The 23,238-nt window shown below is 46.9% G+C and overlaps 1 protein-coding gene across 1 annotated transcript in view; it reads left to right on the top strand.

The window, feature by feature from the left end:
* Positions 1 to 3,824: 3,824 nt before the first annotated feature.
* The window catches only part of UNC45B (unc-45 myosin chaperone B), a 33,090-nt gene continuing 13,676 nt past the window's right edge, over positions 3,825 to 23,238 (top strand). The window contains exons 1-11 of the mRNA XM_073315173.2: positions 3,825 to 3,898; positions 7,036 to 7,197; positions 8,438 to 8,474; positions 12,066 to 12,241; positions 12,666 to 12,755; positions 15,315 to 15,482; positions 18,957 to 19,125; positions 19,504 to 19,674; positions 20,350 to 20,521; positions 22,180 to 22,480; positions 23,080 to 23,174. Of these exons, the coding sequence (XP_073171274.2) occupies positions 7,036 to 7,197; positions 8,438 to 8,474; positions 12,066 to 12,241; positions 12,666 to 12,755; positions 15,315 to 15,482; positions 18,957 to 19,125; positions 19,504 to 19,674; positions 20,350 to 20,521; positions 22,180 to 22,480; positions 23,080 to 23,174 (1,541 nt within the window). The 5' untranslated portion in view covers positions 3,825 to 3,898. The remainder of the gene's footprint in view (positions 3,899 to 7,035; positions 7,198 to 8,437; positions 8,475 to 12,065; positions 12,242 to 12,665; positions 12,756 to 15,314; positions 15,483 to 18,956; positions 19,126 to 19,503; positions 19,675 to 20,349; positions 20,522 to 22,179; positions 22,481 to 23,079; positions 23,175 to 23,238) is intronic.

Raw genomic sequence — 23,238 nt, 5'->3', positions numbered from 1 at the left:
CTGTATGGACACCTGCGATGCGCGTTGTGACTTTAATTGCAGTGCTGCTGGTTGTATGTTCTCCGTGATTCAACCTACGAAGTAATTCGACTAAACGCTTAAAACTCGTGTCCTCTAGCTCAGTGTCCATCTAGCATACTTTTCCCCCACAAACAGGCTCAGGCAGTCTTCCTGTTCACCGACTCGTAGTGCCACTCCCTCAGCGGCTGGCAGGGCAACCCGGGCCTGCCTTCTGCTCCGGGTTCCAGCTCAGGGACCCTCTTGCCAGCAGTCAAGGTCTGGTCCCTCTTAGACCTTACTGCCTTTCCCTGAGCCAAGCCCTGCCTTCCTGGCTGGCCCCCCGTCTGGGTTTACCAGCCCAAACACACCTCCCCTCTCCCAGGGAGTGACCACAGACTTTTCCCAGCAGCCCCCTTCTGCTGCCAGTTTCCTGCCTTTATAGTCCCAGCTCTGCTGGTTCCTCCTCAGCTGGGCTTCCTCATTCAATCAGGGGGTTGTTCAGCCACCTGATTCCTCACACTGTGGCCTGTTGGGTTAATTAGCTCCCTTCTCAGTGCACATTAACCCTCCCAGGGCAAGCGTGGGGTGAACACCCCCTGGCAGGGGGGTCATCAAAAATTGTGGACAATGCCCAGAGGAAAGCATTTTCATCTGTCAGTGTCTTGCTGTCATGCCCCAGCAATGCAGAGGCCCAGTCATATAATATCAGGGTTGGAAGGGACCTCAGGAGGTCACCTAGGTCCAACCCCCTGCTCAAAGCAGGACCAATCCCCAGTTTTTGCCCCAGATCCCAAACAGCCCCCTCAAGGATTGAACTTACAACCCTGGGTTTAGCAGGCCAATGCTCAAACCACTGAGCTATCCCTCCCCCCAACCCAAGGCTCCTCCAGTGAACAGGCTGATCACCAGTCCCACCTTGGCTTGATCAGTGGCCTGGAGACAGAGCATAAAGAGTAGGCAGCACTGATGAAGCAATCCCTTCAATTTGACTGTTCCTGTCAAACTGTTCGGGCCCTGTTCAGGTGGTGAGGCTATGGCCCAAGCCTGGGCTGCCTGTTCACTGAGGGCTTGGTTCTCTGCCAGAAGTTGTCACCTGAGCCCCCAGAGCATGTCTCTCTGCAGATCAGAGGCCTTGTGGGGTTCGCTAGGGAACAGGGTGCATGTTGGTCATGGAGGGGTGAGGGGGGTCTGTACAAACTCTCATGGCTGGGGTGTGGGCAGCCAGGCCGAGTGGATGGAGACTGAGTCAGAAGCCAGGAATCAGAGGGGCCAAGCTTTCTGGTGTCTGAGTTATTTCCACTTTTAATGTTGTATTTGGACCACAGCTGGAATATATTGGGTAATTTAAAAAAAAAAAAAAAACACTGTGTGAGAAATCACTTGATGACGACCTGTTCTGTTCATTCTCTCTGGGGTACCTGGCACTGGCCACTGTTGGAAGACCAGATACTGGGCTAGATGGACCTTTGGTCTGACACAGTATGGCCGTTCTTGTGTTCACCCTGCAATCTTAACTCCCCTAAAAACGCAGTTTTTGTAGTTCTGAAAAAATAGTTTCTCTAATGTTGCAAGTATCGGGGGTAGCCTTGTTAGTCTGTATCCACAAAAACAACGAGCAGTCCGGTGGCACCTTAAAGACCAACAGATTTGAGCATAAGCTTTCATAGGTAAAAACCTCACTTCTTCAGGTGCATAGAGTGAAAATTACAGATGCAGACATAAATATACTGACACATGAAGAGAAGGGAGTTACCTCACAAGTGGAGAACCAGTGCCGACAGAGCCAATTCGATCAAGGTGGATGTAGTCCACTCCCAACAATAGATGAGGAGGTGTCAATTCCAGGAGTGGCAAAGCTGCTTCTGTAGTGAGCCAGCCACTCCCAACCCTATTCAAGCCCAAATTAATGGTGTTAAATTTGCAAATGGCTTTTAGTTCTGCTGTTTCTCTTTTTTTGTTCAAGTACAGCTACTTTCAAATCTGTTATAGAATGTCCAAGAAGATTGAAGTCTTCTCCCACTCGCTTTTGTATGTTACCATTCCTGATGTCCGATTTGAGCCCATTTATTCTTTTACGTAGAGAATGTCCGGTTTGGCCAATGTACATGGCAGAGGCTTGTTGCTGGCAAATGATGGCATATATCACATTAGTAGACATGCAGGTGAATGAGCCTCTGATGGTGTGGCTGATGTGGTTGGGTCCTCTGATGGTGTCACTAGAGTAGTTATGGGGACAGAGTAGGCAACAAGGTTTGCTACAGGGATTGGTTCCTGGGTTAGTGTTTTTGTGGTGTGGTGTGTAGTTGCTGGTGAGTATTTGCTTCAGGTTGGGGGGCTGTCTAAGCGAGGACTGGCCTGTCTCCCAAGATCTGTGAGAGCGAGGGATCATTTTCCAGGATAGGTTGTAGATCGTTGATAATGTGCAGGAGAGGTTTTAGCTGAGGGCTGTACATGATGGCTAGTGGTGTTCTGTTGTTTTCCTTGTGGGTGGTTTCTGGGCTCCCGTCTCGTTCTGTCAATCTGTTTCCTCACCTCCCCAGGTGGGTATTGTAGTTCCAAGAATGCTTGATAAAGATCTTGTAGGTGTTTGGCTCTGTCTGAGGGATTGAAGCAAATCTGGTTGTACCTTAGGGCTTGGCTGTAGACAATGGATCATGTGATGTGTCCTGGATGGAAGCTGGAGGCATGTAGGTAAGTATAGCGGTCAGTAGGTTTCTGGTATAGGGTGGTGTTTATGTGACCATCACTTATTTGCACTGTAGTGTCCAGGAAGTGGATCTCTTGTGTGGACTGGTTCAGGCTGAGGTTGATGGTGGGGTGGAAATTGTTGAAATCCAGGTGGAATTCTTCAAGGCCCTCCTTCCCGTGGGTCCATATGATGTCATCATCAATGTAGCGCAAGTAGAGGAGGGGCGCTAGGGGACGACAACTGAGGAAGCGTTGCTCTAAGTCGGTCATAAAGATGTTGGCATCCTGTGGAGCCAGGCAGGTACCCATAGCAGTGCCGCTGACTTGAAGGTGTAAGTTGTCCCCAAATCTGAAATGGTTGTGGGTGAGGACAAAGTCACAAAGCTCCGCCACCAGGTGTGCACTAGGTCTAATGTTGCAAGCACCTTATTTCATTGGGAAAGCACTGCACAACCTTTAACTGCTCTCCTGATTAGTGTGCCACTGTAATTCTGAGACCTGACCCTCTCATTGCCTGGATGAGAAATTATCCTGTGGGAAGGCATAACTCCTTGGTAGGATTCAGCAGTTGCCGTGGGGCAATGCGGGACTGAATGTGAGCATGGGACCTTTGCCAGGCTGGCTGTGAGCACAGTGGTCTCTGGGCTTTAGCAGCTTGACATGGATTCCAAAACAGACCAGAAAAGCAAGAGCTGAATGGGATTCCTCTGAAACAACTTCTCGAAGGCGCTGGGAGGCTCTAGTTGTTGCAGCTGCCGCCCGGTCTCTTCCCAGTTACAGGAGTCAAACCATTGGCTCCTGCGGCTCAGATGTCTCATGCTTCCTTAGATAGACAGGGAAGGGGGTCTGCGCATTTTGGGCAGGGGTGTTCCATCAACCCAGCTGTTGGCTTTTCCTGTTTAAAAAGCCCACAGTCCAGGTTTCGACAACAGTGATGCAGGTCTTTGAAATGCATTTTGCCTCTTTAGCAGGAGGCATCCGAATCCTCCAATTCAAAAAACTCTTTTCCTTTTGAAATCTGACCTCACCCCCAGCCCCTTGTTCACTATCCTGCTGTCCTGGGCTTCATGACCATTTCACTGAGCTATATAAAGCACAGGAGGCCAGCATATCGTGTAGTACAAGGGGAGGAAGCAAGTGGACAGGCTTAGCAAAGGAGAGTGTGTCCCAAGCTGGTGACTGTCTCAGCATTTTGAATTATCCACACCAGGTATGGAGGGCAGGGATGGGCAGGACCCAGTGGGATGCAATGCACTGCCTTCGTACTTTAAGGAATTGATTTGTTTTTATTTGAAATGCATTTCCCCTGCGGGGGTGGGGAATTCTGAGTTCAGTGACAGGTGACACTGACAGGCTGCAGGGGCAGCTAATGCTGCCCAAATATGGCTAGGAACTGAAATGCGAGATAGGGTCTTTTCTCACCATGTGATGCATGCATACTGACCACCATTTACTGTGCGGATTTTTAAGACTGCAAACCCCTTTCCCCCCTCCTTCCCCCCCACAATACAAATTGGCTGCTAATAAAAAGATTGGCTTTAAATAATGCTTTTAAAAAGCCAGGTCAGCTTTTTACTTCCTTTCACGCTGAGGAGTAGTTTGGGTTTCGTTTTAAATGCTTCAGCCTAGCAAACCACTCCAACTGGCGTACTGATCGTACACTAGTTCTGGCCGTGGAAAGGGCTTGAGGTGGTTCTAGAAATTCTTTCTTCAGAGTATGGACAACATGAATCCATAATCTGAGGAAGTCCTTAGTTAGCCTTTTTTCCTACTTGCCTTGTTGGCTGGATTTTTAAAAGTCTGGTTTTGAATTTAGTTAACAATTAGTTGGTTGACATTTATAAGAAAAAAATGTAAATGGTAGTGTCAAAATTCGAATTTTGACAAACTCGCATGCGTTTTTCACTTCTGAAAATGTTTTCCTGTAATGCCGAAATACAAAACATTGCGTATTTATTGTCTTGCAAAATTTCAGTTTTGCCCCTTCTTTCACGGCTACCACAAATGCAGTGTGATACTATAGACTGTCCAGGCTGGGTTTGTTTTGACCCTTTGAGCTTAGTTGCTTGGTAGGTGTTTTGCCAATTTCTTGACAAAAATTTAGCCAGAAATACCAATGACTGTGTGTGGGGTCAGATCCCTAGGCCTCTCTCACACAAAGGGAACGTTTGCTCTTTTTCTGAGAGAGCAAGGCTAGGAAATTCTTTGGCTAAAACGTTTTAGCACACACCCACTTTTTATGCCAAGTTCAGTAACAAATGTTAAGATTGGTCCCTGAACTAATCTCTGAGGAACTCCACTAGTAACCTCCCTCCAGCCTGACAGTTCACCTTTTGGAATGACTCACTGTAGACCCCCTTTAACCAGTTCTTTATCCACCTTTCAATTCCCATATGAATCCCCATCTTCTCCAATTAACTAATTTCCCATGTGAAACCATGTCAAATGCCTTGCTGACATCCAGGGAGATTAAATCTATTGCGTTTCCTGTGTCTAAAAATATCAGTTGTGATCTCAAAGAAGGAGATCAGGTTGGCCTGGCACGATCTACCTTTTGTAAAACCATGTTGTGTTTTATCCCAATTACCATTATCCTCTGTCCTTCACTATTCTCATTCAAAATTTGTTCCAAGATCTTGCATACAATTGAAGTCAAACTAACAGACCTGTAGTTTCCCAGGGTCCTTCCCCCCCCCGCCCCCGTTTCTTAAAAATAAGAACTATATTAGCAATTCTCCAGTCATAGGGTACAACCTCTGAGTTTATAGATTCATTAAAAATCCATGCTATTGGGCTTTCAATGTCATGTGCCAGTTCCTTTAATTTATTGGCTAGAGATTATCCGGGGCCCTTGATTTAGTACCATTAAGATGTTTGAGTTTGACTTCCACCTTGGATGTGGTCATTTCTACCTCCAAATCCTCGTTCCCATTTGCCACCCTGCCACTGCCTCTAAGCTCTTCATTAGCCTTGCTAAAAACTGAGGCCATTTTTATTTAGGTGTTGGGCCATGTCTAGACCATTTTTAATCTCCACTTTACCAGTCCCACGTCTTTTCTTGTTGGAGTTGCGTCACATACATTAATATATGTAAATAGGCTGTCAGCATTCTCCAGGGCCAGTTTTAAGAGCAGCTACACTTCCAGCAAGACTGTGCTGGTTCTCCCAAGTGATGGCAATATGAGCTTTCAATTTCTCTCCCCTGCTTCCTTAACCTTCAGTGAGGTGGCCGTAAGTGTTTGTGTTAAAATCTGCAATGCATGGCCTCTTGCTGAAGCTGCATGCATTGTGTGCGGATCATGAGATCAGACTGGTTCTAGGTTTGACTACTGTGGCAAGGCACCCGTTCTGCCTTGCCAGACCTAGTGCGCCCTCCTCTGGCAGGGATAGGGCCTGGGATAAACCAGCCCCACTCTGGAGCATGTCTCTTCCCTCTTTCAGGTTTGTTTCTCAGAGCCTTCCCGGTAGGCCTCAGGGAAGTCCTGAGAAGTGCTCCTCTGCCAAACAAGAGGAAATAAGTCCATAACGCACCAAAAAAAGGGAATACCTTTCCCTAGCCCCCTCATTGGGGCAGGTGTTGTCCTGTCGCCGGCTCCGGGGTGTCATTCCTTCCCCTAAACAGGCACTGGGTTTGGGGTGTCTCCCCTATGGGGAGGAGCACAGTCTCTCACACTGGAGAAGCCAATCTCCCTGATGCCACCTGCCTGGCACCAGTTTCTTTCCCCCTTGCCTCACCAGGAGAGAAGTTTTAACACATTTCAGGCAGCCCTTAATTGGACTCAGGGTTCCTTAATTGACCTGAAGTAACCCCTTCCCAGCTTGTAGGAAAAAGGGTCTTTTGCATTCTAGGGCTAATATCCCTGTTTTCCCAGACTCTCCTGCCCGACTTTGTCACGCTATCCAGGCACTGGGATCTGGAATTCCAGACTTCTACTGTTTAAAATAAATGTACATCAGGAAAGAATCCAGAGTGGATGGAGGACTAGTTCCTTCCATCTCTGGCTCATTCAGTCCAACTTCCCTGATTCCATAGTACTTAGCTCCCTATTACAGCAAAATTATCAGGAAAGGGCTGTGAAAAGATTTTGGAGACCAATTAGAGCAACTCCCCATCCCAGTATTGCTACCCTGATGCTGACATTCTGCATTGTCCTGCGCTAGTTACCCAGCATTATGCATCCCTTTTCCATCAGTACAAGGGGGATGTTTAATCTTCCCTGCACCCTATGAGGCAAGTAACTGAGCATAGAAAGCATTGCACGTTTTGCAAATTAACCAAAGCATTAACTGAAATTGATACTGCCCCAAAGACTATGAGAGAGGCTGAACTGTGGCTTCCTTCCCCAGATGGAGGACCCGGCTCAGTTGAAGGAGGAAGGCAATAAGTATTTTCAGGCCGACGACTATGAGAATGCTATTAACAGCTATACCAAAGCCATGAAACTTACCAAGGACAAGTCACTGCAGGCCATTCTGTACAGGAATAGGGCAGCCTGCTTCCTGAAAACGGTGAGATGAGAACCTCTGACCTGGGTCTGGATTAGGGGGGATTATAGCAACTCGTGATGGTGGACAGGTGGGTTTGGGCATTGGGGGGCTTAGCTGCTCACTTTATTTTTTAATATAGAAAACAGTGCCACTCGCACGACCAGTTCCAAAACGTTTTGCTCTCCAGCATGTCAAGTTGTGAGCCTGGAGACATGCGGGATACTGGTGGTCTGCAATAGCTTTGACCCACTTGCATCACAACTAATTTCTAAGACGTTACATTGATCTAGATGCACTAAAGGGCATTTTTCTTTCCGTGGAGTGTTTCTGGTTGGGCCACAATCTCACTTTGGAGATGAGCATTTGTAGAGGTCTAATGCGAAGGGATAAAACTCAGGAGGGGTTTATTTACTGGGAGGGAATGGAGTTGAGCCACGGCCCTCAGTCGCTTGTCCTTGTGTCTGAGCCTTCCTGCCTATTCAACAAACAGGATCTGACTGGAACACACTGCCTAGCACAAACCAAATGGAAACAAGTAAGTTCTTAAAAAGCAGGGACCACACAAACAGAGGCCTTCAGTTATTCTCAACCTGCCAAAAAGCCATAGTCCTGCAGTATTAACTCTGCCAGCACTCACTACCAAGGGGATGTTAATTCCAGCAAAGTTCCAGGTGACGCTGTTTGAGGATGAAGCAAAAATGCCAGATGCTACATCCCACTATGCCTCCAGGGCATAATGTACTAGCTGAGCAATGTTAGCCTCTGGGCCCAGCCTGTAGAGAAGGGCCCCATGCTGCTTACCAGTTAAGGGAGGTTTTAGCCCAAACAATAGAGGTTTTTGGTAGCAGAGGGACCTGAATTCTTGACCCCCATCCCTCTGTGTACGTTTTATATAGATGTCTCTGCAGTATATGAATTTGGGTGCCAACTTATCCGCACACATAACAAAGGAGTCTAACTTACACTAGGCTGTTTACGGTGACTTGCTATGATGATTTCTACAAAAGACCATCATACACAAGCCTGCCTATTCCCTGATCATCTTTGCTACTGATATGGCCAGGAGAAAACTTGGAAATGATGCAGAACCAGCTCTTTGGAGATCCTCCATTGCTCAGTGTTTGCACTGGAAGCTGTTACAATGTATCTTATGTGACCATCTTTCTCAGCCCTACATTTCTATGATTCTATGCCAGTAAGGAAAGAGTGTCTATTGCCCATCTTTATAGCTAATAAATCTCTATTCCCTCTGAATTGACAGGAGAGCTATGCCCAAGCAGCATCGGACGCTTCTAGAGGTAAGCAGAAGGAGAGGTCTAAAATGTGGGATTTGAGTCTCACTATATGCACTTGCTCGTCCATCTAGTCTGTTCTCAGAGCTGGTTTTGTGTCCACTTAATAAAATCAGTTAAACTCACACTTAAACTTTTTTTAAAGTTTTTAGTGTTAGTTATGTGATAGGTTTTGCGTAAATGAAAAGGTAAAGATGAAAAAGGTAACTACTATATGCTGTACTCATGTAGCTTTACTGTTTTGTGCAGTTCAAGAAATCCGCTATAAATTGTTTTGCTTATAACGCTAAATACCAGGATTCTACACTAGTTCATATAAAGTTCATCCTCTTAACTTTACAATGAAACAAGAGCATCACTTTTCCATGTGCTCAGAGAATGGGGTGTGCCGGGGAATGGGAGTACAGGTATCCTCTCTACATGTCCATTGTGCTTAAAGGGGGATGAAAGTGTTCTACCCGGGTAAACGTGTCCTTAAAAACTGAAGATTTAAAAAGATCTCAAACCTCAGTGAATGCACTCTCATTAGGAAAGGGACCAATAAGAAGACAGTAAATATCAGAATGTCATTATATAAATCCCCAGTATGCCCACACTTTGAATACTGCATGCAGTTCTGGTCACCCCATTTGAAAAAAGATATATTAACATTGGAAAAGGTACAGAGAAGAGCAACAGAAATTAAGGGTCTGGAACAGCTTCCATATGAGGAGAGATTGAAAAGACTGGGAGTTTTCAGCTTGGACTACTAAGGGGATGTTCTGATAGCGATCTATAAAATCATGAGTGGTGTTAGAGAAAGTGAATAGGGAAGTGGTGTTTACTCCTTCACATAACAAAAGAACCAGGGATCACCCAATGAAATTAGTAGGCAGCAAGTTTAAAACAAACAAAAGGAAGTACTACTTCACACACTGCTCAGTCAACCTGTGGAACTCCTTGCCAGGGGATATTGTGAAGGCCAAAACTATATTGGGTTTCAAAAAGAACTAGATAAGTTCATGGAGGATAGATCCACCAATGGCTATTAGCCAAGATGATCAGGGGTGAAACCCCATGATCTGGGTGTCCCTAACCTCTGACTGCCAGAAGTTGGGACTGGATGGCAGGGGATGGATCACTCAATCGCCTGTTCTGTTCATTCCCCCTGAAGCACCTGGCATTGGCCACTGTCAGAAGACAGGATACTGGGCTCAGTGGACCTTTGGTCTGACTCAGAATGGATGTTCTTATGTTTACTTTGGCAAATCCATTCAGTGAACTAATAGGGAAAAAAATCTCTTCCCTAGACAAAAATCCATGTTCAAGTGGTCAGTGTGGATCCCACTCTAGGCACATGTGAGCCTCACGCACTCAAGATCTGAATCTTTTGAATAGCAGTGTCCATTGGGCTACGTCTGTGCCATGCACGTCCTCATGGCTCCCCACCCCCCAAACCCAAGGACATCAAGGATCTGGTGACCACTACTGTCCCTCCGTTCCCTCTTTCCACCCATGGCACTGAGACGGAATTAGTGATGTCTGACCCACTACCTCTTAGCCCTTTTTCCTCTGATTCTGAGTCAGAATGGAATCCGTTTTCTCCACCCTTATTAATTTTTTCCCCTTTTAATTAAGAACCGCTAAACCTTTTCGTTTCACTTGGTGCTCTGTGCCTGATGGCAGACTCCAAGCCTGCAGGCTCTAAGCCTTGCCTATCTTGCAATGCTTAATCCCTTTCATTGACTGCCAAAGCTATTGTCTTTTTTGCCTTTACTGTGAGTCAAGCTAACTTAAGTACTTAGGAAGTGCCCATCACCATAGTACTTGAGCAGCTTGCAATCTTCAGGTATTTATCCTCACAACTGCCCTGTGAGGTTGGGCTAGACTGTCATCCCCATTTCACAGATGGGAAACCGAGGCACAAAGAGACTAACTGACTTGCCTAAGATCACACAGGGAGTCTGTGGCACAGCAGGGAATTGAACCCAGGTCTCCAGTCCTCGGCTAATCTCCTAACCACTGGGCCATCCTGCCATATTCCAGTCATATTCCAGTCATATTCCAGATTGGCGTTCTGTTCGCTGAACATTCTCTCCATGGACATGGGATTATTGGGACACCTGCCTTGAGCTTCACCTGATGGACAAATGCATGCTGGCAACCTCAGACCCAGATGAGGGAAGATCAACCTCTGATCAGGTCCCTGTAAAGTCATCCCCTACGAGTGGCCCATACCAGCTGGCGTGACTCCAAAGACCAGTACTGACTGGAACTCTGTGTCCACTAAAGACTTGGCACTGACGACCACTCCAGTACCAGCAATGTCAGTATAGAACCTGGGGCTGCCTCTTCCCATGGTATAAAAATTCTCGAAGGGATTGTTGCATACTGACCCACCCGTCCGAGAACCCCCTCCTGCCTGGGATCTCAATGTCGTTCTTGCAAGAGCTGCTTTTGGGACCCTCTTTATAGCACCTTTCCCTCAAGACTCCTCTTAGCTGCAGTCACATTGGCTAGAAGGGTCAGTGAACGCCGAGCTCTTATGGTTGAACCCCCTTGTGCAACACAGTTTTGAGACCTCCTCTGAGGCTTAAGCCTAACGTGGTCTCTGTCTTCCATTTGCAAAGTCTCCCACCTTACCTGTATTCTCCCCAAACCTCATTCGGCGCTTGGGGAGAAGAAACGCCACACTTGGGACATTATTCTGTCTTGCTATGTTAAAGCCCTTCAGACTGTCTTCTCATCTCTTCGTGGCCCTCTCCTCCCAGATGATATCAAAATGGATCACGTAGTGCCTATCAGTCAGCTACCAAATGGCCAATCACTCCACCAGAGCACAAACTACCCCTTCTGCCAGCTTCAGGAACATGCCCAAACTGGAAATCTGTAAGGGAGCTCTGGGAAGTCACTCCCTGATGTTCATTAAGCACTGTGCCCTTGAACGGGTATTACCATCCCTGGTTGGTTGGATCAGTCAGGATGACTCAACCCCACCTTCCAGGTGAGATGCTGGTTGTCGGTCACCTAAAGTGGGTTCCACACTGACAACATAGATTCATAGGCTTTAAAGTCCGAAGGGACAATCATGATCCTCTAGTCTGACCTTTTGCACATTGCAGCCACAGAGCCTCACCCACCCACTCCTGTAATAGACCCCTAACCTCTGGCTGGGTTACTGAAGTCCTCAGATCATGGTTTAAAGACTTTGAGTTACAGAGAACCCACCATTTACACTAGTTTAAACCAGCAAGTGAGCTGTGCCCCAGGCTGCAGAGAAAGGCAAAAAAAAACCCCAGAGTCTCTGCCAATCTGACCCAGGGGAAAATCCTTCCTGACCCCAAATCTGGCAATCAGTTAGACCCTGAACATGTGGGCAAGACCCGCCAGGTGTCTTAATGAACCAATTACTTTGTCACTGCTCTTTTGAGCATCATTCCATGTTTTTGGAAACAGATATACAGCTTGCATTTGACTGTGTCAGCTATCAGATAGGATAGAGGTTTATTGAAAGAACAGGGTAAGTACTTTCATCGTTACTGTCTTAGTGAATTCTCTGTATGGGGCTGGACTTTGAAGCAAATGCTGATTCCTTTTTGTACTTGATCACTTTCCTAGCGATTGACATCAATGCTTCAGATATTAAGGCCCTGTACAGGCGCAGTCAGGCTCTGGAGAGGCTGGGGAAGTTGGACCAAGCCTTCAAAGACGTCCAGAGGTGTGCCACCATTGAGCCCCGCAACAAAAACTTCCAGGAGACCCTGAGGCGTCTGGGAGCCAATATTCAGGAAAAGGTAAAGGCCTTTGCAACAGCACCAAATACTTGGCAGTGCACACAGAGCTTTGCATGCAGGTGTATTGAAGCTGACGATGCACCTCTGTACTCCAGAGCAAGCACCTCCGCTGAGTGCAGATGGTAACTGTCGCTCGGGGGGCTGGAAGATGACTTGCCATGTGTTCAAAGGCCTGCACACCACACAGAGAGAACAGCTTATGGGCTGAATCTCTGGCTCCATCCTTGCGCTTCAGAGGTGGAAAGATACACATGGCAAAAGTCAAAAACCAAAGTCCGTGTGCAGCTGAAGCTGATTGAACAGGCGGTGTAAAATGATTGCAGTCTGAGACAGAGATGCACGCAGCCGAAACAGAAATGGGAGACCTCCGCCTCGGGTTTCTGCCCTGGTGCCCAACACGTGATGCTCTTTCATCCCTCTGCAGCTGCGCATTGAGTTCTCCACCGATGCCAGAGTGTCGAACATGTTTGACATCCTGCTGGATGGGACCAGTGAGAAAGAGAAGCGAGAGAAGGTGAGACTTAAAAGGCAGCTGGCGAGATGACTGATATTAACTTTGTCAGACTTCAAAGCCCACAGTCAGGAGCAAAAGTCGTCCTTGCCCTCCCCAGCCATTCAAAGGGCTCCAGATACATGAACAAATAGAAGGGGGAAAGGGAGGAGCTGAACTCAGTGAGACGGCAGAGAACTGACCTGCTCAGAGCAGCAGCCTACAGAGCCGCTGGAATGTCAGCAAAAGCTCCCAAATCACAAACTCAAGTCAAAACCAGATCTGATGTCTGCAGCTTAGGCCCGTATCTAACTGCCCATCCCTTATTCCCCCTTGTCAAGGTTCCTTCCCCACTCTGAACTCTAGGGTACAGATGTGGGGACCTGCATGAAAACCCCCCTAAGCTTATTCTTACCAGCTTAGGTTAAAACTTCCCCAAGGTACAAACTATTTTACCTTTTTGACCCTGGACTTTATTGATGCCACCACCAAGCGTCTAACAAAAATAACAGGGAAAGAGCCCGCTTGGAAACGTCGTTCCCCCCCAAAATCCCCCCAAGCCCTACACCCCCTTTCCTGGGGAAGGCTTGATAAAAATCCTCACCAATTTGCATAGGTGAACACAGACCCAAACCCTTGGATCTTAAGAACAATGAAAAAACAATCAGGTTCTTAAAAGAAGAATTTTAATTAAAGAAAAAGTAAAAGAATCACCTCTGTAAAATCAGGATGGTAAATACCTGACAGGGTAATCAGATTCAAAACACAGAGAATCCCTCTAGGCAAAACTTAAGTTACAAAAAACACAAAAACAGGAATATACATTCCATCCAGCACAACTTATTTTATCAGCCATTTAAACAAAACCGAATCTAACGCATATATAACTAGATTGCTTACTGACTTTTTACAGGAGTTCTGACCTGCATTCCTGCTCTGGTCCCAGCAAAAGCAACACAGACAGAGCGAGAGAGAACCCTTTGTCCGTTCCGCCTCCCCGCCCCCCCCCCGCCAGCTTTGAAAGTATCTTGTCTCCTCATTGGTCATTTTGATCAGGTGCCAGCGAGGATATCTTTAGCTTCTCAACCCTTTACAGGTGAAAGGGTTTTTCCTCTGGCCAGGAGGGATTTAAAGGTGTTTACCCTTCCCTTTATATTTATGACACCCCTCTTCCTGCTGCTCCCTCCTCCCCAAAGCCTTTGCGAACGTTCAAAGGGAAGGACCCCAGCTCCACCTGTTCCTTGTGTCGCTTAAGAGAGCGCTCCTTCCCCTTCCCGTGAGACATTATTCCACAGCCTAACACCGTGGCTCTCAACCTTTCCAGACTATTGTACCCCTTTCATAGACTCATAGATATTAAGGTCAGAAGGGACCATTGTGATCATCCAGTCCGACCTCCTGCACAACGCAGGCCACCGAATCTCGCCCACCGACTCCAGCGATAAACCTCTCACCTATGTCTGAGCTATTGAAGTCCTCCAATCGTGGTTTAAAGACTCCTTTCAAAAGTCTGATTTGTCTTGTGTATCCCCAAGTTTCACCTCCCTTAAAAACGACTTGTTTACAAACTCAGACACACACATACAAACCCATCACAGCACGCTATTATTGACACAGTGCTGACTCTCTCTCATTTTTACCATGTCATTCTAAAATAAGTCAACTGGAATATAAATGTGGTCTTTACATTTCAGCGTATAGTCTATCGAGCAGTATACACAAGCCGTTGTATGGCATTTTAGTTGGCACTGACTTCGCGAGTGCTTCTTATGTAGCCTGGTGTAAAACGAGGCAAATATCTAGATGAGTTGATGTACCCCCTGGAATTCCTCTGCAGAACCACTGGACTAACAGCTCTTGCTGTCAGGAAACTATTCTTTCTCTTCATTATTCCTAGCTGTCCCCCCCTTACACCACCCCACATGATTCCTTTTCAGTTGTGCTGCCTTCAGATATTTGCAAACTGTTAAAGTTTCTGACACCTCACTTAGCCAACCTCTATTGCCTTACCCCTTTTGTCTTTATCCCTCTGCCGCTACGTCTACGCTACATGCCACTGGCCGCGGCGTTTAGGGTATATGTAGCTATGGGCTGCAGCGAGAAGCACGGGGAAGGGCCCCAGGAGCAAGGAGGCAGTGGGAGACGCTACAAACAGCAGACATGGCTTGGGTGAGAAGAGAGCCGGGTAGGGTATGTGCTTGAGTACATCCCTTTGTCCTTCAGGCATCTTTACGGGTCAAAGCCATGCTTCTCCGTCCACAGAGCTGTTTATCTCTGCGGGGGATGTGGGCACTGCACGCCGCTGAAAGAAACATGCCGTGTAGATTTACCCTAAATCACTCCCTTCCTTCGTGCACCAAAGTCTCCTTCTGAATGCAATGAATTCACTAGGATGTGAATTGAGACAGTCATTTCACAGAGGCCGATGAAGGGCCATTGGCTACCACTCCTTGAGTAAAAAGAACAGGGGGACTTGTGGCACCTTAGAGACTAACCAGTTTATTTGAGGATAAGCTTTCGTGAGCTACAGCTGACTTCCTTGAGTACTGACGCTCTGACTTCTTTCGTCTCGTTTTTACCCAGGCTGCGAACAATCTCATTGTCCTGGGGCGGGAGGAAGCGGGAGCCGAGAGGATCTTCCAGAACAATGGGGTAAAGCTGCTGCTGCAGCTGATAGAAACCAAAAATGCGGAGATGATCCTAGCAGCCGTAAGGACCCTTTCGGGCATGTGCACTGGGCACAAGGCACGGGTAAGTCGCAAGGCTCAGAAACCCTGCCTCAGTCTCTCGCTACAACCGGGGGACTCAAAGGATCCTGCTTCTCGCTATTTCAGAATGGCTATTCTTACTTCCATATCTATCTCCTCTTACTAAAAGGACGAGGAAAATAAATGTTGAACTCCTACGATCTGGCTGTTCGTGGAACTGAGTCTGTTTCTAAAAGAAACATGAAAAACGAACCTTGCACTGAATGAAATACAGAGAAGCCAGCGGGTGAAAGTTAGCTTTTATCGGGTGCTAACTTGACGGGCTGAACCTGTAATGCTGTTCTTGGGCTTCAGGTTCAAAGATATTCTCCAGCATGTAACTGAGGCTGGTTTAACACCGGCCCTTGTGAAATGAGCTTTATGTACAGCCGCAATCCTGTAGACGGCAGCAGTGACCAACGGTGGGTTAAGCCAGGATCCTGGACTCCATGCCAAGGCATCCGAGGTTGCCTGGTCGAGCAGTGAGATACATGGTCTCTATGAGAAGGATGGGAGGTGGTTAGCTAAGACCTTCATTAGGTGAAGTCAGAGGCTGGAGGAAGAAGATCAAGGGATCTAGAAGGCCCACCAAAACTTTGGGGTCTATGAGCCACCTTTTAAGTTAACCCAGCCCGGAGGGTATTATGGTCCTCAAATGGCCCATGAAAAAGTAGCCCCCTTTTTTTATCTAGGAGCATATGACACAGACCCATGACAATCCAGACTCTGTACTGATAAGCCGCAAGACTTTGAGACCATATTTGTGTGGCTGCATGTGAGGGTACACGCAAAACCACGAGAGACAGCACTATCTACCAGTGACCAGCCAGCTTTCGCTGAGCTCTGTACATTTTATTTAGGACAAAAGCATGACAAAGAAAACATTCTATAAAAACAGACCTGTCTACCTCCTTGTCTACATAGAGGCAAGTTCCAACCTTTCAAATCCTTTTAGCAGGGTTTGCCCTCCCTCCCCCGTTTGTCTCATGCCAAACTGAGGATCAAATAGAAAAGGAGGACTTGTGGCACCTTAGAGGCTAACAAATTTATTTGAGCATAAGCTTTCGTGAGCTACAGCTCACTTCATCGGATGCATTCGGATGTTTGCGAATACAGACTAACACGGCTGCTACTCTGAAACCTGAGGATCAAATGCGGGTCTCTCGGTCAGTTCAGGCTCACCCTTTCTATCAAAAGCCCTTTATTTGCCCACTGGGCCTCTTGATTCGCTCTGAACCATCTATGCAATTCACCCCAAGGCATGGTGCTTCTCTAAAGTTATCTATTCTAGGATTTGCGATAATCACACCCCCCACCCCGATTTTAGTTCCTGTAGGAAGCTCTGTAATGGTCCCCCATGGAACCAGAATACAGTCCCTATCCCACAAAGATACAGATCACATTTACCGTTAGAAAATGTTATGAATGTTCCCTGTGCCCGTGACTTCTAGCACATCTTTTGAAGCAGCTGTGCTTCCGAGGGCTTTCATCTGTTACACAGGTCACTGTACACTGAGTCCATCCACCATCTGGATCTATGTGCAGGCTGTAATGTGTACTGCCCTAAACAATAACTGATTGATTACAGAGCCGCCATTGTGGTAGCATTATTATTTACAGTAACTCCTCGCTTAACATTGTAGTTTGGTTCCTGGAAAATGCTACTTTAAGCAAAATGATGTTAAGTGAATCCAATTTCCTCATAAGAATTAATGTAAATTGGGGGGGAGGGCTAGGTTCCAGAGAAATTTTTTTTGCCAGACAAAAGACATTATATACATATACAATATAAGTTTTAAATAATTTTAAACGAACAGTTTAATATTGGACTCCCCAGTGATTGTGAAGCTTGGTTGAGGCAGGGGTGTAGTGGGGTCGGGGCACGGGGGCTTGCCCTGCTCCGCCCACCCGGCATTCCAGCTGGGGAGTTGGGTCGGGGCATGGGAGCTTGCCCCGTTCCACCCACCCGGTGCTCCTGCCAGGAAGCGGGGTCGGGGGCTTGCCCACTCCCTGGCTGGAATGCTGGGTGGGTAGAGTGGGGTAAGCCCCCGCACCTCGACCCTACTCCCCGGCAGGAATGCCGGGCGGGCGGAATGGGGCAAGCCAAACAACCTTATAACTGAACATTGCGTGACTTTAAACGAGTATGTTCTCTAATAGATCAGCAACCTAATAATGAAACAATGTTAACTGGGATGACTTTAAGTGTGGAGTTGCTGTATTTGTATTATTGTTGCACTGAGGATGCTTTGTTATCACCGAGCAGGACCCCATTGTGCTGGGCGTATGACAGTCTCCCTGGGAAAACTGCAATTATAAAATACAGATGATTAAGTCCTCCCTTCTAGCCAATCCCTTGGCTGAAAACTGTTCTCTCTAGTTGTCTCCCCTTCAGGATCTTAGTAGGATAGAAACTGCTCCTATAAATGCTAATGTGAGGCAGGAAGTAAAAATATAAAAATAATACATAAAATATATAACAATAAAATAAAATACAAAATGATGGTGTCTAAATTAGCCGTTACCATTCCAGAGAGGAATCTTGGAGTCATTATGGATAGTCCTCTGAAAACACCCACTCAATGTGCAGCCAAAAAAGTCCACAGAATGTTGGAAATCATTAAGAAAGGGATAGATAATAGGACAGAAAATATCCTATTGCCTCTATATATAAATCCATGGTACACCCATATCTTGAATACTACATGCAGATGTGATCACCCCATCTCAAAAAAGAGATACTGGAATTGGAAAAGGTTCAGAAAAGGGCAACAAAAATTATTAGGGGTATAGAACAGCTTCCGTCTGAGGAGAGATTAATAAGATTGTGACTTTTCAGCTTGGAAAAGAGATGACTACGGGGGGTGGGGATACGATAGAGGTCTATAAAATCATGACTAGTGTGGAGAAAGTAAATAAGGAAGTTTTATTTACTCCTTCTCATAACACAAGTACTAGGGGTCACCAAATGAAATTAATAGGCAGTAGGTTTAAAACAAACAAAAGGAAGTCTTTCTTCACACAATGCACAAGTCAACCTGTGGAACTCTTTGCCAGAGGATGTTGTGAAGGCCAAGACTATAACAGAGTTCAAAAAGGAACTAGATAAATTCATGGAAGATAGGTCTATTAATGGCAGGGATGGTGAACCTACCCTCTGATTGTCAGAAGCTGGGAATGGGCAACAGAGAATGGATCACTTGATGATGACCTGTTCTGTTCATTCCCTCCGGGGCACCTGGCATTGGCCACTGTCTGAAGACAGGACACTGGGCTAGATGGACCTTTGGTCTGACTCAGTGTGGCCATTCTTAGTTCTTACGAAGTACCACTCCCTGTGCTTGTACTGCACAAATTCAATATTCTCCTGTTATTTCGTTGCCCATGCCAAGTGTGAATTGTGATGAGTGTGAAATGTAAATTGCTTTATGTAAATAATATGAACTAGAACACTGAATCCTATCTTTCATCTGGGCAGGCCACAGCAATCCTTCACCTCCTGGGAATTGATAAAATTTGCACGTGGATGGCTGTGGATAACGAAGAAATCTCTATGGCTGTTTGCAATCTCCTACAAGTCATTACAGACTCCTTATCAGGGGAGGGAGAGAAGGAGCAACATGGGAAAGAAGCAGCTCTGGTGCTGGGTAATTAATTCTATGTAACCACTGAATGATGGCAGAGATGTGAAGAGATCTAGGGTTCCCATTGCACTGAACAGTAGATCCACCCACAGGCAACTAAGCAGAATTTGCAAACACCAAAGCCAGGGGTCTAGGCCACATAGTATCCAGCAACAAACACTGTTAAAAACACCTTTATTCAGAAGACCTGTAGGCCCCAGAACCATAATTAGCATGCGCAACCATAATGCTTTTCAGTACGTGTATGAAATTGACACGTTGGCTAGGACACAGCCCCATGTATGTTCTAATGAAATAACCATTCATAAGTGGTATTCAGTAGGGTAATCAGCCTTCAAAGTGCCTTTCTTTTAACCGGCTGCTGCCTTGTCTTTTGTGCAGACACGAAGAAGGATTTGAAGATGATCACAGTGCACCTGCTGGACATGCTGGTCAGTAAGAAGGTGTCTGGGCAAGGTCGGGACCAGGCTCTCAACCTGCTCAGCAAGAACATACCAAGAAAGGATCTGAAAATCCACGACAACTCTAGAACCATCTTCGTCATTGACAGTGGTGAATGCCCTTTCCCCCCACCTAGACTTGAATGTGTGTCATGTGCAGCAAAACTTCCCAAGCCGTCCTCTCTTAGGGACACTTAAAATCATCCCCATCTAGAAAAGTAATCTGATGTGGTGAGACGCCAAACTCTGGATATTATTCAAACAGGAAGAACTTATTGTGGGGTTTTTTTTAAATCCTGTTTTGGGGGGGGTGGGTTGAGGTGGGCTCCACTGAAACACTTCAACCCTAACACCTTCTTTTAATGAAGACTTATGGAAATTTAATCCAGAATCTCCTCTAACATTTCAAAGCCCCTCTTCCTCATTGCAAGGCCTTCATACCACTAATATCAGCAGGTTTTGGGTCTCTTTAAATAAAGCACAGATCCCGTTGATGAACAAGTACTGTGAAAAAGACAATATTATCTTGCCCATAATGTTATGACTGCTGTTTAACAGCTCAATTCTGCAAACTTTGTTGTCATGGGTAGTCTTTACTTGCATCAGTAAATCAATTGCTTACGTGTTTGTCTAAGGGTTAACAAGATTGTATTAAGTTAATTTACAGGCCAGATGTCAGAAAATATTGCAATCTGTACAGTTTGGTGCAGGAGAATGTCTGCTGCACAGTCCATAAATTTGATACATGCCTGTCCTCTCTAAAAGCCCTATTAATTCTGTGTCCCAGGTTTAAAAAAGATCTTGAAAGTTGTAGGCCAGGTTCCCGAGCTTCCCAATTGCCTGCCCTTAACGGAGAACACCCGGATGATCACTTCCATTCTCCTGAATAAGCTGTATGACGACCTGCGATGTGATCCCGAGCGAGACAACTTCAGAGAGATCTGTGAAGAGTACATCAAGTGAGTTAGGGTGGGGACAGACACCCAGAAAAGCAAAATAGAGCTCAAGGACCTGGGACTGGATCAGATGCTGTGTAATGCTTTCAGAGTCTTAGCAGTAGGGACTAGGCCAAAATAAAATGTGCCCTATGTCTTATTCTTCCACTGTAGTTAAAAAGCTCTTTGCAGGCTAGAGCTCTTCAAGGGAGGAGGCAACCAGAAAAGCTCTATGTAGGGAGGGCGCAGTCATGCCTCCTCCTCTGGCTCGCAGGGAGGCCACACCGCCTCAGTACGTCACCAGGTGTAGCGTCCCGGCCTTTGTAACAGGGTTAATTCCCCATGGTCAAGAGGCCCTAGTCAGGGTAGAGCCGATAAACACTCTATAGCGCTAACCCTTAGGCAGGGGAGCGCTGGGAAAACAGGCAGGGAGGCAGCCACCCCAGGGGTGGGATGGCAGGGGAACGCAGGCCCGCCCGACTCCACTGCCTTCCAACCCAGGGCCCTACCAGTAGCGGGGTGTCCCACCGCCGGGTCAGCGGGGATCTTCCCGCAACACGCCAACTGGCTGTTAAGCCACAACACCATCAACTAAACCTCTGGGCTACTTCTTACCCAAGTTCCAGATCCGGCTCCATGGTCTCCAGTTCCTCAGGTTTGTCAGAGTATTCGGCCTCCAGCTCCAGGCCACCACCTGGCTCGGCAGCAGCAAGCAGGACACATCTGTCTCCTTCCCTGGCTCAGCCTCTACTGGGCTAGGGCCTCTGCCTTTTGTACTTCCTACCCCGCCTTTCAACTTCCCGTGGGAGGGCTGGGCCTGGCCAGACTCCGCCCAGCTGGGTGGAGAAAGTGGTCCCTCCCCCTCTGGCTCAAAGGGAGGCCACACTGTCTCACGACACACTGAAGGGTTCAACAGATTGATAATGGAAACTCTGAGCCTCTCCTCTTCAGGCTGCCATTAAAATCTAGCCTACAAGCCACGGCACAGTCATCCATGACTGAATGCAGGCCCGCTTCCGAGTGACGTAATCCGCATCTTGCACTTACATAGTGCTTTTCACCCATACCTCTGCAAGCTTGAATGGTGGCTTAGCATTTTTAATCCACAGATGGATACGGAGATACAGGGAAACGGAGATACAGGGAGGTGAAGTGCCTCACTAAGGGTCACACAAGTCAAGGGTAGAGCTGGGAATAGAAACCGGGGCTGACTCCCGGTCTGGTGCTTTCCTCCGCTGGGCCACAGTGTAAGTTTCTGTTCTGTTCTGAGTGAACCTGTGTCCATGTTATCCAAATAACACAGTCTGGCAGTTGGTGCAAAGAAAAGGATTCCCTTTATCTTTTTGAGTAAAGAAGTTAGAGGGTATTCTATCGCCATAGTTCAGAGGAGGTTCCTCTACTCATGGATGGGGTATTGTGGGAAAACTCACATGGCATTTTCCCGCAACTGTTCCTATCTTGTGGATAAAAATAAGGGGATGTTCAGAGTTGGTCGCTGTGATAAAAGGTGCTGGACTACATCCCAGTTTGGAAATGGAGCCATGTTTGATAGAGGATGTGGGCCACAACGCGTGGCCCTCAAGGAAAGAGACTGGTAATGCACCAGAGGCTCTGGCAATAACACTGCAGTCTCCCCCTCTAATCCCGCCCCCTGCTAATTTTTTTTCTGCCGCCCCCTATAGGAGCAAGGTTGATCCTCAGGACATGGATAAGACTCTCCATGCCATCCAGACAGTGTCTGGGATCATGCAAGGGCCTTTTGACTTGGGCAACAAGTTGCTGGGCATGACGGGTGTCATGGAGATGATGGTGGCTTTGTGTGGCTCTGAGAGAGAGATCGACCAGCTGGTGGCTATGGAGGCCCTCATCCATGCCTCCACCAAGCTGAGCCGGGCCACCTTCATCATCACCAATGGAGTGACGCTGCTGAAGGAAGTCTACAAGAAGACCAAGAATGAGAAGATCAAAATTCGAGCTCTCGTGGTGAGTTTTCAGTCCTCAGCCTGCTCTGCTACCTGCCAGCACTTTATCATCCTGTCCTAGGAAGAGCTCTACCTCTGTACCCATTCCAGGGGATGGATTCAATCTAGGTTGGCAATGCTGCAAAGGTCCGCTGCTCAGCCAGGGTACTATCTAGAAGAGCTTGCACTAGCGTTCCTCCTCGAAAGAGTTTGGGGAAGGAGGAAGACATGGCAGCTTGCAGGTCTCAGCAGAGAACAAACTTTGTAATGCAACAAGACTCCTTGTGTCGGCCATCTTGGCTTCCTCTCCATGAGGCAGTGGAATAGCAGTGACTGCTAGATAAAGTTGAACCGCTGTGTCAAGTTTCTTTTAAGGCTTGTGCGTGGGGACTAAAGTCTTTTCATTCATATAATGGACAGTGAATGGAGGCCGGGCTTCAAAAATATAAATGGAAAACCTGCTTAAAGCAATACAGAACTTTGTTTGCTGTAATCTGTATCAGTTTATGTGGAAGACAGTTCCTTACCTTTCTCTTAAATTTCAGCTAGACTTGAGGCTGGTGCTGAGAATGTTACATATTCCTGTACCTAGCTACATAGTCTCCTTTCAATCTCTCTAAGGGTCTTTGCAAGCTGGGATCAGCCGGAGGCACCGACTATGGCCTGAGACAATTTGCTGAGGGATCCACAGAAAAGCTGGCAAAACAGTGTCGAAAGTAAGCAAAACTGAAAGGTGCTCTTGGGATTCTTCACCTGTTACTTGTGTTCCACTCCTTTCTT

Source organism: Lepidochelys kempii, chromosome 17 (assembly GCF_965140285.1).
Source record: "Lepidochelys kempii isolate rLepKem1 chromosome 17, rLepKem1.hap1, whole genome shotgun sequence".
NCBI classification, from domain to species: Eukaryota; Metazoa; Chordata; order Testudines; family Cheloniidae; genus Lepidochelys; species Lepidochelys kempii.
Note: the sequence above shows the minus strand (reverse complement) of the source record. Positions and strands in the feature narration are given on the sequence as shown.